Raw genomic sequence first — 12991 nt, forward strand, 5'->3', positions numbered from 1 at the left:
TTTTACGGAGAAGAGAGAAAGAGATTGTGTAATAATTGGCACACATTTTTAGTACATCATCTCACAGATAAGAACTTGTCTTATTAAAGATAAAGTTTATGATATTTCGGCAAATTATGCAGAAAACATGACTCATCGTTTAAATCAAAAATAAGGATATCGAAGAAATTATCTCTTGAGAAGGATTTCTTTTTTTATATATTTCGAATTTAAAAAAAAAAACCTTTTTATGTGACAGAGGATTGCATAATAAATCCGCATACATTTTCAGTGTATACGTCACGTTATAAATAAAAACTTATCTTATTAAAGTTAAAGTTTACGGAGTCTCGGCAGAAATTATGCAGAAAACGTGACAAAGTCTCACAATCAGTAGAAATCGAAGGATATTGAAGAAATTATCGTTTGAGGAAGATATCATTTAGCCGCCTCGGATACGCGGAAGCGTCCGCTTAGGAAAGTATCCGCCGGCACGTCGAGAGGACGATATCTCCTTTGGCGAGGACGATCTCACGATTCGCTTTTCTCGCGCTTTCGGAGATTGAGTCGTATTGGACGGACGGGAAATTCAGACGTGATACGATTATCCCGGATATTGGACGTAGCAAAATGTGCACTCGGCATGCACACGTGACGTGCAGCGAAAATTCCAGCCTCGTAATGTGGAATTTTTCGTTATCAGCTCCCGATGCTTCTCCGTTCTCTTATTGCACCGACCGCTCATAATCTTACGTCATATTCTTCATATTTCAGTAAATATTGCAGGGTGAAAATCTGAGAGTCGCGCGTTAAAAGCATAGAAGCCATGAGAGATAAAAATTGAATAACTATCTAATGACTTAATCTTGTCGAAAATGGGATTTTAAAACCGCGAATTTAAAACGTTTATCGATGAAGGAACGTCCTATACAACGTCAAGCTTAACTCGCATGGTGTACAATCTGTAATAGGTCCACTCTTTCGAGAAACGAACGTAAATTCCCCGAAACGTCTCTCATCTCTCCTTCGTGAAGACGTCGCGTTATAAACGCAGAGACATAAGGAACCAACGTGCGGCGGCTCGAGTAAACACCCGTCGCGTCTTATCTGCGCGATTAAGAGAGGCATATCTCCGGTGGAGAGATAAACGTGGAACGTGCACATACTTACGTTGCGTGGTTAGGCTACACGCACGCACGCATGACAGCGTACGTCGATCTTCTCTTCGTGGAACGCATCGTCCTCGTCGTGTCGTTCTCATACACGTGTGTACATAATACCGTAATTAGAACTCACTTACGCGCGCTATCACCCGAGATCGTCCCCGCCCCGAAATTATACAAGGTAAAACGGATGCAACCGGATTTTGCAGCAGGCAACGGTTTTCCAGGTTGTCGCAATTCCGCGACGGCGGCGATGGCGCGATATCGGCCGATTTTTATGAGCGCGTACGAGACGACCGTAAATTTCAGCACCTCGCTTCGTTAATCATCTAATTTATTACAGATGATCGTAAAATCGCTCGCAGCTCGTTCGCAACTAAATGGAATATACGCGGTGACGCGCGTACAGAAACCCGTTATGATCACTCGTCCCTCGTAATACGTATATTCGTATATAGCTCGAGTTTTCGAAGAGATATTTCAACGAGAAGAATATCTCCTCTTCCTCCTGCAAGAGAGAGAAAATAAAAAATGGAAAGTCTCTCGTCTCTCATGTCTTTTTCTCTTTTTTCTCTAGCTATATCTCTTCCTTTTTTTTTCGTCGCGATACGCTTCATTCGCCCGCTCGGCCGAACTTTACGATTTACGCGCGATTTCACATTTTGCCGCCTCCTCGCGACCAATTTCGAAAATTATCGGTTCCCCGCGAAACCACCCACGTGTTGCTCCGCCGGCGTGATCGCGAGAGAAAAAAATCCGCGAGGTAGAAGAAGCAGAAGAGAGGAGGGGCCGGGAGGAGCTCGGGAAGGTGTACGGTTGCACGCGCGAAGGCATTATGCAAGAGCGCGGGGACCGTCGACGCGTCCTTATTTGCAGAGGGCAATTTGGCGGGTATCCGAGCGAGAGAAAAAAAGAAAAGGATGACGAGAGAGGGCGGGGATGAAGGGGAGGGAAGGGGCAAATTGACGGGGATTATCGCGGGACAAAGTCGAGCCACCCACGTGGTTGCGGCCAAGTGCGGTTAAACGGCCACGTGGATAATGGTATGAGACCGGAGCTTGCATCGCGTGGCGATCATTGATAATGCGCACGCGATGATTGTTCGCGACGCGACGATCTGCACCTACGTCGCCGTCCCTTAAACCGTGACGGAGATTCTCGGTAGACCAGGTGTATATATTAACATTAGCCCTCCTCTCTATAGGGTTACCATAAATTTCGCGAGACTTCTGGCGAAGGGTGAGGTCTTCTATACGATCTCATTTAAGGAGATTCGTTAAAATTAAGAGATTTATTAAGGAGTGATTCTTCGCGACGCGATTCATCTACGTCGCCCAAATTGTCCCCTTGTAAAGGGGATTCGGCGGATCAGTGACTGGCGTATATTAATTCTCCAGGTGCCATAAATTTTTTTAAGCTTTTGACATGGTGGAATCCGCACATATACCTCATTTAAAAAAAAAAAAAATAATGGGAATTAAAAGATTATGCTGCGATTAATATTGTAATAGAATATACAAAATAAAACTTTGCGCATATTTTATGCGCAAAGCTTTATTTTATGGATTTTATTATAATATTAATTGCAGCGAAACGTCTTGCATGCCATGAGGTCTAAAAAATCCTACACTTTCTCTACTGAAATACATTTCATAAATTTATATAAATCTTCGTAATATAGAAAGTAGGCAAGAATAGGAGAAGATTAATAATACTCGCTATTTTTATTACAAAATGTCAAAAATAACTTGGCACTTTACATTGTTATTTCAGCTCTCTTATTTTATCTAATCTTCCCGGCTCATTACACGTAGCAGGCGCAATCAATTTGTCCGGCATTATGGTTTATAAAAAAATCAGCACGCTGACGTAAGTTGTATCGGAGTTAAATAACGACTTAGACGGCTGGGCGACGAGCCAACTCGGACGTACAAGAACGTACAGCGACTGCGAACGCAATTAAGAGATCGCGTATCGATAAAGATTATGAGGGCCAATTAATATTAATATTCCGCCAATCGGTGAAGCTCGCTCATCGATGTTATAACGGTGTTTCGCTCCCATCGTTCAAGTACTTATCCGACCACCCAGGCTTCACCAAAACGATCGATCTTACGCGGACGCACATTTAGATAAACAGATAAGTTTATTTGGAGATCCGAGGAGAGACTCTGAAAGCATACGGGACATGTCGACACGTCGACACACACTCGACGATAAACAAGAGAAATCTCGGTGAAACCTCAGAAATTTTTCAAGCAGTTACGTCTCTCTTGTACGATAAGGCTCGCTGAGGACGACGCTATTATTTCCTCCCTTTGAAGTCGGCGTACGCTAACGTACGTTAATACGCCGCGTGACTCGTCTTTGATCTCTGACCGAGTAAGTAATTAGATGCATCGAGCATGCACGAAATTGTATACGCGCGCACGAGCGCGCTCGGAGGGGGCCCCTTTTATGCAAAAGCGGTTTCTCCCCTTCCGCCCGCGAACGCGTGTTCGTGCAAATGCGTATCCTCTCGCTCTTAAGGAGAGGAGAACTTTATCAAGATCCCGCGATTTATCGTTTACAACTTTGCCGCTTTGTCGTAACTTATATTTCTCGCGTAATCTCCGTCATCTCGGATCTTGATATCCGACGGAATCTCCCGTAGATCTGGGATTAACTCTTACGAAATAGCGCGTGCTTCACGAACGTAAACGGTATTAAAGCGCCAACGCATTTAATCCGCTTAATGGAAACAGAATTAAATCGATTAAATAAGGCGTGGCTATCGGCGCTATTGGCTTTAATACGATCTTCATTAATGATGCATACGTTTTAATTATTATTCAAAGGGAAAGACATTCCGAGGATGCACAGAATATTCCAACGCGTCCTTAATGTTTATTACAAAGTCTAAATAAATTTCAGGTTTTGCGGTGCGATAATTACACATTTTTTTTCATTTTATTCCAAATGTTTCATCTTATCATTATTAATAAAAACTGTGTTCTTTTACTTTACTTATTTTTATACTACTCTTGTATACTTTGATACTCTATATTTGAGAAATATGTATCTAATAAATTTTTCTCTTTTATTAACGCTTCACTTTGTATCCAACGTTCGGTTACATTAATTTTTCTACAGCATTATATTATATTATTTTAATTATATCATTTTATCGCTAAAAAGCATAAAGAAAGAAATGAAATTATTATATCTTTTTGTGAAAAAAAACATTTTATATCTATATAACGGTATAAAATTTTACATCCATTATCACACTTTCGAGAAGCTCCTTTGATTTTTTGGCGTACAAGATATACTAAGGATTCAATGTAGCAATTTTACTTTGATCGCGTGTAGTCGCCAGACGAAGCTTTGTACCGCGGTAATTTAATAAAGAATTGCATTTCTGCTTGCACACGTGGTGCGTGATTGCGGTGACGAAAGAGAGAGAGAGGGAGGGGCAGTTCGCATAACGCAATTATCGGTATTAACATAGCAAGCCCGGTGGTCCACATCTGCAGTAGCGTGGCGGTACGTTGGGGGGATCACTTTATGGTGGTAATAGTAGTATAGCAGTGGTAGTACTCAAGGTGGTACAAGGTAAGCACGGCACGACACGATCGCTCCATCCTCGATGCAATTTCGTCCCGGAGCGATATTATCCCCGTCAGCGCGCGGAAGACGGAAAATTGATAAAGCGGAGCGAGAACGCTACCTGCTGAAGCATCGTACGAGTCGTTCTTGAGAGATCGAACACGATGTGTTTGCGATAAATGATGGGCATCGAGTAATTGATATTTCTCATCGTTCATCGTTCCGCGACGCCAAGTGATATTCGAGCGGGCGGGAGAGTGTTGCTTTACTTAACGCTGAATGAATAATGGCGCAAAATTGCAACGTTTCGAGTAACGTGACGCGAATCACATTTCTCCGGTCTAACTCGAAAATTAATTGCTTTGTACATCGAAGGAAAATTTTTAGCATCAACACTTCAAGATTCTTACAAAATAGAGCGTCAACCTCTTTCAGTAATTAATAGCTGTCAAAGGCTGATACTGTCTGTTCAATTGGTTCCGTTCTGAGACCATCAAGGAAGCTACGGGAATGTTGTTATGAGGTCCATTACATTCCATATTACTCGTTTATCTTGAAGAATGCATCGTAAAATCGCGCTTTCGTAAAGATAGATGCGTAGGGCGTGGTTAGCGCAAGCGAAAATAGCGTGAGTAGAGAATTAAAGGCGAGAAATGGTAGGAAAGGGATGGAGAAAACAAGGGAGAGGCTTTAGAGGAAAGAGGAAGAATCCTCCGGGATCGTTAACCAAAGGAGGAACGCTCGGCATGTTCTTCGCGGCCTTTCCTTCTCTCAGCATCCTCCGTATTTTTGCTTTGCTCTTTGCCTCTCTTCTCCGGCATGAAGATCGAAGACTGCTTTACGAGGCAGTCTTGTAAGTCGATCGTTACGCCTCGATAGTGCACGTAGTCGAATGCATGTGTGAGGCGTGTATGGAATATTACGGCGTGACATCGCGAGACATAAAGCCGCTTCTTCCCTATCCGACTCGTGGCGATGTCAACAAAAGAAAAAAAAAAAAAGAAAATAAAATTTAAAGAAGAATCGAAGTAAATCGTTCTCTACGAGCCGTCAGTCGTCATCGTGCAGGGTGGTCCGCGTTTCGAGAATTCCTTTGCATGTGCTTTTTAACAATGTCCAGAATTTCTTGAAGAACGTACATGATCCTATTGCAATCAGAATAATCGCGTAAGCGATTAATGTATTCATTTGTCAGCAACTTTATTTTCTGTGACAATCATTATTAAATTTTATATTTTAATTTACTTTGCACACCAAATTTTTTTCAATCGTTGCAGGACATTTTAATATTCAGTAAAAGAAAAGACAAAGTAAAATTTTTTAATGATGTATCTATTAATAATACATAAGTAAATAAAATATTTTTACACACAAAAGACATAATAAACTAATTACATACTTCAAGTAAAAATTTATATTGTCAACTCGGCATATTATGGGCTTAATACATTTGAGTTTAGGTGATGCGCAAAGAATCTTTCAAAAATTCTGGTGGCATCCATATCTTGGTCGTGTTGGCCTAGGCTGAATTACAACTTGCTACCGGTAAACACACGAAAAAGAAAGCCGCTTTCGACACGCTCGATTCGGTAATTATGACACCTCGTACCGACTTTTCGCACCTGTTCGTGTACCGGTTCTCACCTCCCAAGTTGAAGATTGAAAGCCCTATGTAACTGTATCTATTGTAGTTATTTAATAATTTTTTACCTCTTCATCACACATTTTTTATAACGATTTTTGATATGCGTTTTATTTTATTTAAAATAAGAGAGAAAGAATGGAATATTAATAATTTTAATATTGAAACTTAGATAATGCCGGAGATGAAAATTTTTAAAATTGAAATATTTGACCTCACTTAAGTAACTCATGTCTCATTAAATTGTTGCAGATTTAGCGGACATCAATATGTTTCGACAAGAGGGAGTCACGACATATTCTCAGCTGCTTTTCGACGTGGCACGGCAGCAAGTCGTTGTTGGCGCACGGTATGTATTTTCGCGTCGCATGTTTTTCTTCAATTACTGAGTTAATCCTCTCAGGGTAACTACGTAGTTACGTGTATTAACATCGTTTAATTTAAAAGCATTTGCAAAGTTATTCTTCGATAACCTGAACATAAACGTATCTGGCGATAGGAGTTTCTATAGTGCGATTACATTACAACGAATTTAGATAAATTTTTAAAAAAATTCCGTATTTTAATCTCGATGTAACAATAATAAACTAAGTAACGAACTTATCGGAAAGTCAGTCTTTTGCAATAAAATCGAAATTGTTATGAAATCATGGATATTAGAAAAACGATGGAGTCGCGGATTCGATAATGGAGTTTAGTCTACCAGTGATCTTCTCGATAATAACGAGTTTTAGAAAGCGTTTCGCAGAGATCAGAATTTAATGAGAAGATATTCCCGGTCGACCTACTGCCTTCGATAAATATCACCTCGTCTCGATCGCCCCGAGAAAAAAAAATTCGATCGCGCATGATTGTCACATTTTGACGCGATAATCATGATTTTACGCTTTAGACTGACACATCAGAAACTAATAAGCCTGTCAATTTTTGCACACGTTGTTTTGAAACTTGTTTGAAACTTGTAGGAATTTTAAATGTATATCTTATACAACTGTCTATCTCTAATAACTAGAACATTATAATTATAATTCTAAGATTTGTTTCATTTACACTTGAGATTAGTTTCATCAACATCGATTAATTTTAATGAGAATTTAACTATTTTGTAATATGTAAAAAATTGAAATTATAAAATACATAAATAAAATATATCTTTAACATCTAGATTTTTCTTTAGAGAAAGTTTTGACTCGAATCGATGCGAAAACTTCTACTCGATTGCTTTTCACACGCGAACTGGGAATAAACCGTCAGGGAGCGATGTGGTGAACGGAAATAAATAGAAGAAGAAAGAGAGAAAGAAAAGGCGAACCATTTCGCGCGTTGGTTTAAGACCGTCCTGTTATAAGACGTCGACGCGCTCTTTGACGCGCGACGACGCCGTAGATGCAACACGACCCATTGAAGGCAGAAACGCGCTGACTCCTTCGTCCGGCGATTTTCAGCGGGATGTCCTGGCGGTTTGCCAAATTGGCTAACATACGACGTAGTCTCCCGGAGGCACCGATCCGTTTTCGCGCCAGACGAGATTTGCGTCTAGTCGATTTATCCCCTCGTCGCGTTTTATGACTTGACTCGCGATAAAAGAAATGGGGAGAAAAATAACGCCGCGTCTCGTTGGTGCTCTTTAGACAGCAAACTCGGTCGTGACGCTCGTTAACCGAATCGAATAGAAAAAGTCGAATCGCCAATTCATGATATGACGCTTTCTATTAATAGAATGACGATCTAATTGAGTCCTATCACGACAAATTGCCAAGACTAATCGCGGCGACAAATTTTGCGATTTTTTAAATCGACCATAATTTCATCACTCGATGATTGCATTTGTATCAAAGACACGATAAACAGATCCGCGCGCAAGACATTGAAATTGTAATTTAGATGATATAAAGACATAACATGCTATCTCATCTTCCCATCAGGCTTGAAATCTTAATTGACGAATTATAGCGCGATGTCACGATATCGTGAGTGATATCGTGATTTCCTACTTTGTGCGATATGGCGCGAGCTTATTATGTCTGATTATAAATTGCACCGCGTGTGATCGAGTTACAAGTGGGAATTACGACGACGAAAATACTTTTGAAAACCATTGTTGGCACGATACGTGCCCGCGCTTAAGTAAACGCGTTTGTCGCGCGATTCATTTACTCGCGGTGGGATCGAATAACACGAGACGTGCCCGCGTTTATTACATCGCGTTAGTGCGGATCGTTCCTGCACGAAACTATGTTTGGGAACCACACAATATGTTATACAAATTATATGGCTCTCCTACAGAACCGAGACTGACGCTTCCACGACTGGCGGGATCTTTTTTGCGATACTTTCTCTAGCCGGTAAACACCGCTTCGTTATAAGCAGGAAATGACGTTCGATATAGATCCAAAGTATATTCGACGAGAATTATGAGAAAAAATAAAACGGAAAAAGAAAGCAAAAGGAAACGAGCGTGTTGAGTGACCTGCGTATCAAGTGGGCGATACCTGTCCCACGAAATCGTATTTTAACGCGTCTGTCATTAATAATATTCGTACATACGGCGTTTTATCGCGTCTCGAATGGCTCGAGATCGGGAAACGGCGAAAACGATCGAGAACCATTTCACGAAGGAGATTGAGTAGCAGGCGAAGACCGATCTACTACCGGTTATCCCGATCGATGAACCTTGGCTAAGGAGATATGCGCGAAAGGAGACGTTTTCTTCGAGGATGCTTTTTCGTACTTTGTTTGACGCCCGCGAGCTTCGAGAGGATACTTGGATTATGCTAAACTAGTTTCACGGGACTGGTCGGTCTTATCTATATCTGGCGATTGACAGCAAGTTAAGTGATTAATTTAACTTAAGTGGTTAATATATAAGTACTCTTCGCGAACGAGAAACAGGGGAGCGCGAAACTCGAAATATTTCTTCAAATTATTCTTAATTGAGCAGGCTGATATTTTCTTTTCTCGATTCTTCATTTATTTTCAAGCATGCGACGTGTGCAAGATGTATAGCGACTTAATTTGATTATATATGAACATAAAATTACATTCAAACTTGATTTTTTTTTAACTGATGATATACGATTTATCACGATAAAAAAATCAAATTTTAAAAAAGATATTTCAAATATTATACATATATATATTTTATCGATTGAATTTTGATTTAAGATTTAAATATCGAAATATTCAATATCGAATTTCTAATTCCTCGCAGAACATAAATTTAACGACGATAAATATGATCGGCAATCTTCCGTTATCAGATTATAGGATGACATTTGAGTCGAGCTGATTAATGGATTTAAAATTAGCACTCTGCTAATGTAGTTGTGCGCGCCATGCACGACGACCAGTCAGTGCTGCTTGCACGAAAAAATGCAGTCCACCCACGCGAAGTAAGTGCGATCGTGCATACACGCACGATACGAGTGTCGCGAGATCGAGGCCTGGTCGATCGATCGATCGATCGATCGATCGATCGATCGATGGAAAAGGGAGTACGCCCCCGTGCGCTTTCTATTAATAGAATGTCAGTTATTAGCCGCTGCCCACGCGCGTGGCCACGTCCGTGCGATTTCTAGCAAAATACAGATTACAGAAAAATGCGCAGAAAATGCCCACAATTTTCGAATTACAAATGAAATAAGTACAAATGAAAGGCTAAGATAATTAATATATTTCTCCAGAATTTTTTTTAGATTTATATATATAAGTGAAAAATATATACAGCTTACGAGCGTGCAAGAAATTTGAAAAAAACTTGACTAAGTAGTTCAGTAAAATAGTATCTGAAAATGGCAAAACGGATAGACAAGCCAATTTTTTGAGGGTGAGTAGAAGGTCATAGGAGATGCCCGAATTCACAAAGTTCCAACATAGATATTCGGTGTTTTTGATACTATTTTACTGGACTAAATATATTTCATATATTTGCTGAATAGTAGCGAATAAAGTAATGACATTATAGCGTGTTCGTATTTCAATCAAACTTTCTAAATAACGTGTACGTATGTTTCGAAATACATTTCTATATTTGTTTCTTTTATTCGGCTTTCAAACTTTTACAGATATATATTCTGAAAGCGACGAATGCGAAATGATATACATGACGGTGGATATCATCGCGCCTCGTAGCCGGGAAATTTCTCGCAATGAGATTATTTCTGCCACGCTGAGCTTCTCGTTTTGTTCGCGAACGGGAAACGACGGCAACGGGATGTACTCGGGACGCGGATAAAAGTTTTCGGGTTTATGCGCGCGAGATTACTCGTGACAGCCGGTCGCAGGTGTTGGGAATTTCATAGACGGCCGCTAACGTGGTCGTATCGTATTTATGATGTTGCTCCAAGTGCGAGGTGTACGTGAGACCATTCTCGTCTCCCCGTATTGCCACTTTTATCTGTCATTTTCATATCGATACTTGGCGGAGAAGGAATATTTTCTCCAGCATTTTTCTTCCACGATCTAGCGAATCTCTTTTCTTCGTTTTATTAAAATTATGCGGAGATACGCTTATCTCGCAACTGCCTTTATCGTTATGTGTTTAATTTAATTTTTAAATGCGCACATTTCTATACATATAGAATATCTTTCAGTTTTCTCTCTCTCTTTCTCTTTCTTCTATCTATATTTTTTAAATTTAAAGTAGACTGTGTGATATGAGAATATTTTTATTTTGTGTCCTATACGTGAGAATTAATACAATTTTACCTTTTAATTGAATTTCATATTTTCACATACAGATCTTTTTGAATTAAACTTATTTTATAGGAACGAATAATTCTTCGCGATTGAAAATTATTATTATTTTAATAAAACATTTATCTCTACCGACACGACTAATTTATTTCCATCTACATTTCTTTCAGCACGTGTGACGAAACGATTTCACCGCGGTCGATATCTCGTGCCGAGATATATATACATATATATTTGCACGTCGCCGGTTTGAAAAGTCGTGCGGGAGATTTTCGCGCGTATCTCGCGGCCCCGCGCGCCCGCCGTGACAAATCGTTACCGGGAGATTTATCTTGTAGCAAATAAGCGGCCTTATTTATAGGACGATGTCGATCGACGTGTCCGCCGTTACAGGTTGTCGCGTGAGATCTCGCCGGCCTACCGTTACGCCTACGAAACCTGATTTTGGCGTCGGCAGCCTCGCGTTTTTGCACGCCGCAATCCTGCAGTCCTCCTTTTATTATTCAACTCGAAGCATTACTGTTACAGATGCTGTAGCAGCCTCCGGTAACGGACCGCGTTACTTTTTAACGCGCGCGTCGCGCAAGTTTGTCAACGACCGCGAGTGGATGTGACGATCGGGGATATATTTTTGAAACGACTGACGGTGATCCGATATCCGCCGTGCGGTATCTTACCATAGAGATCGATATGATATCTTGCGTGGAATTACGTAAAATGCATACGATGTATAAGGCGGGAGAACCACATTGGAGAAAGATCATATCCCCGAATTTTTTATCACATTTATGTGTTTCACTTGACTCCGCCTATAATATCTCGTTCTAAATTTACTTCTTTAAAGCAAGTTGCCAAATTTAGAGCGAAGTAAAAGTCGCAGTCCGGATTGCTAAAAGAGGAAAAAAAATGCAAGCGTAAGGAAATAACAGAGACGTTTACTTCGTCACGAATGAAGCATAATACGTAATTACGGGTTACGATTTTTCGAGCACGCCGAGTTTCCAAGACGGTATGCTCCCGCACACCGTTTCGGAAGGTCGAGTGGAAGGAAAAGGTACGCGCGAGGGGGGACCGAGGGGGACTAAGGGGATGCTGGAAAGCGGAGAGAATGTCACAGGCGGCGCCAGCGTGTCCTGTGCGTATACGCAATAGCTCTCTTGCTATCCGTCAGCGATCGTGCCGTGCGTGTATCTGCGTTTACACGCGCAGAATGCGCATGTTTATGTAACGGCCGATCGGTGATGGAAAATGGGCGTGAAATACATATTACGATTTAGCTCGATTACGTCGATCAATTGTGATTACTCATAGAATTATTCGCGCGGATGTATATATAGGCTGCAGCCGCAGCGAGATATAGTTTCCGCGAGGGTCGGGTAAAAGGCTATTCACCTATAAAGTAAAAGTATTCGCTTAAATCACCTTTGATGCATAATAGATGAGCCTCTAGCTTCCGCGTGAGTCAATTCTGTATCGAAGAAAACATAGAGTGATGTTTCCAAACGAGTATTTTTTTCCAACGCATCTGCGATATTCTCGTTGCTAATATTTATAATTTTATAACGTCATTTCTTTGCGATAAAGTGTTTGCGCCTTTACAAAAGGAATCAAATATGTTATAAATATAAGAGCGACTATAAGTGTCGTTCTTTAAATAAAAGAGCGTTATGAAATATTTTTTATAAACTTGAATACGATACTAAACTGTACTCTTTTTAGTAAAACAAAGGAGCTTCTTTTTATTATATTAGAATTAATGTGTATTTATTTTTATATGGGACATATTATTTTTTTACTTTATAATTTCAAGAAAAATAATATTCATTTTATTACAACTCCTACTCCAAATTGACTTGTCAAACGAGTTTAATTATTCTTTCGTTAATTAGAAAGAAATACTACGCATCGAAAAGAAGAGAACTTC

At 40.2% G+C, this 12991-nt stretch overlaps 1 protein-coding gene across 2 annotated transcripts in view; it reads left to right on the forward strand.

Moving 5' to 3' along the window:
* Positions 1-12991, forward strand: part of LOC115237956 (semaphorin-5A) — an 88614-nt gene that overhangs the window by 59750 nt on the left and 15873 nt on the right. For both annotated transcript variants that reach the window (XM_029811364.1, XM_029811365.1), the window contains exon 3: positions 6625-6721. In XM_029811364.1, the coding sequence (XP_029667224.1) occupies positions 6625-6721 (97 nt within the window). The remainder of the gene's footprint in view (positions 1-6624; positions 6722-12991) is intronic.

This window comes from Formica exsecta, unplaced genomic scaffold (genome assembly GCF_003651465.1).
Source record: "Formica exsecta isolate Colony F162 unplaced genomic scaffold, ASM365146v1 scaffold314, whole genome shotgun sequence".
NCBI lineage: Eukaryota > Metazoa > Arthropoda > Insecta > Hymenoptera > Formicidae > Formica > Formica exsecta.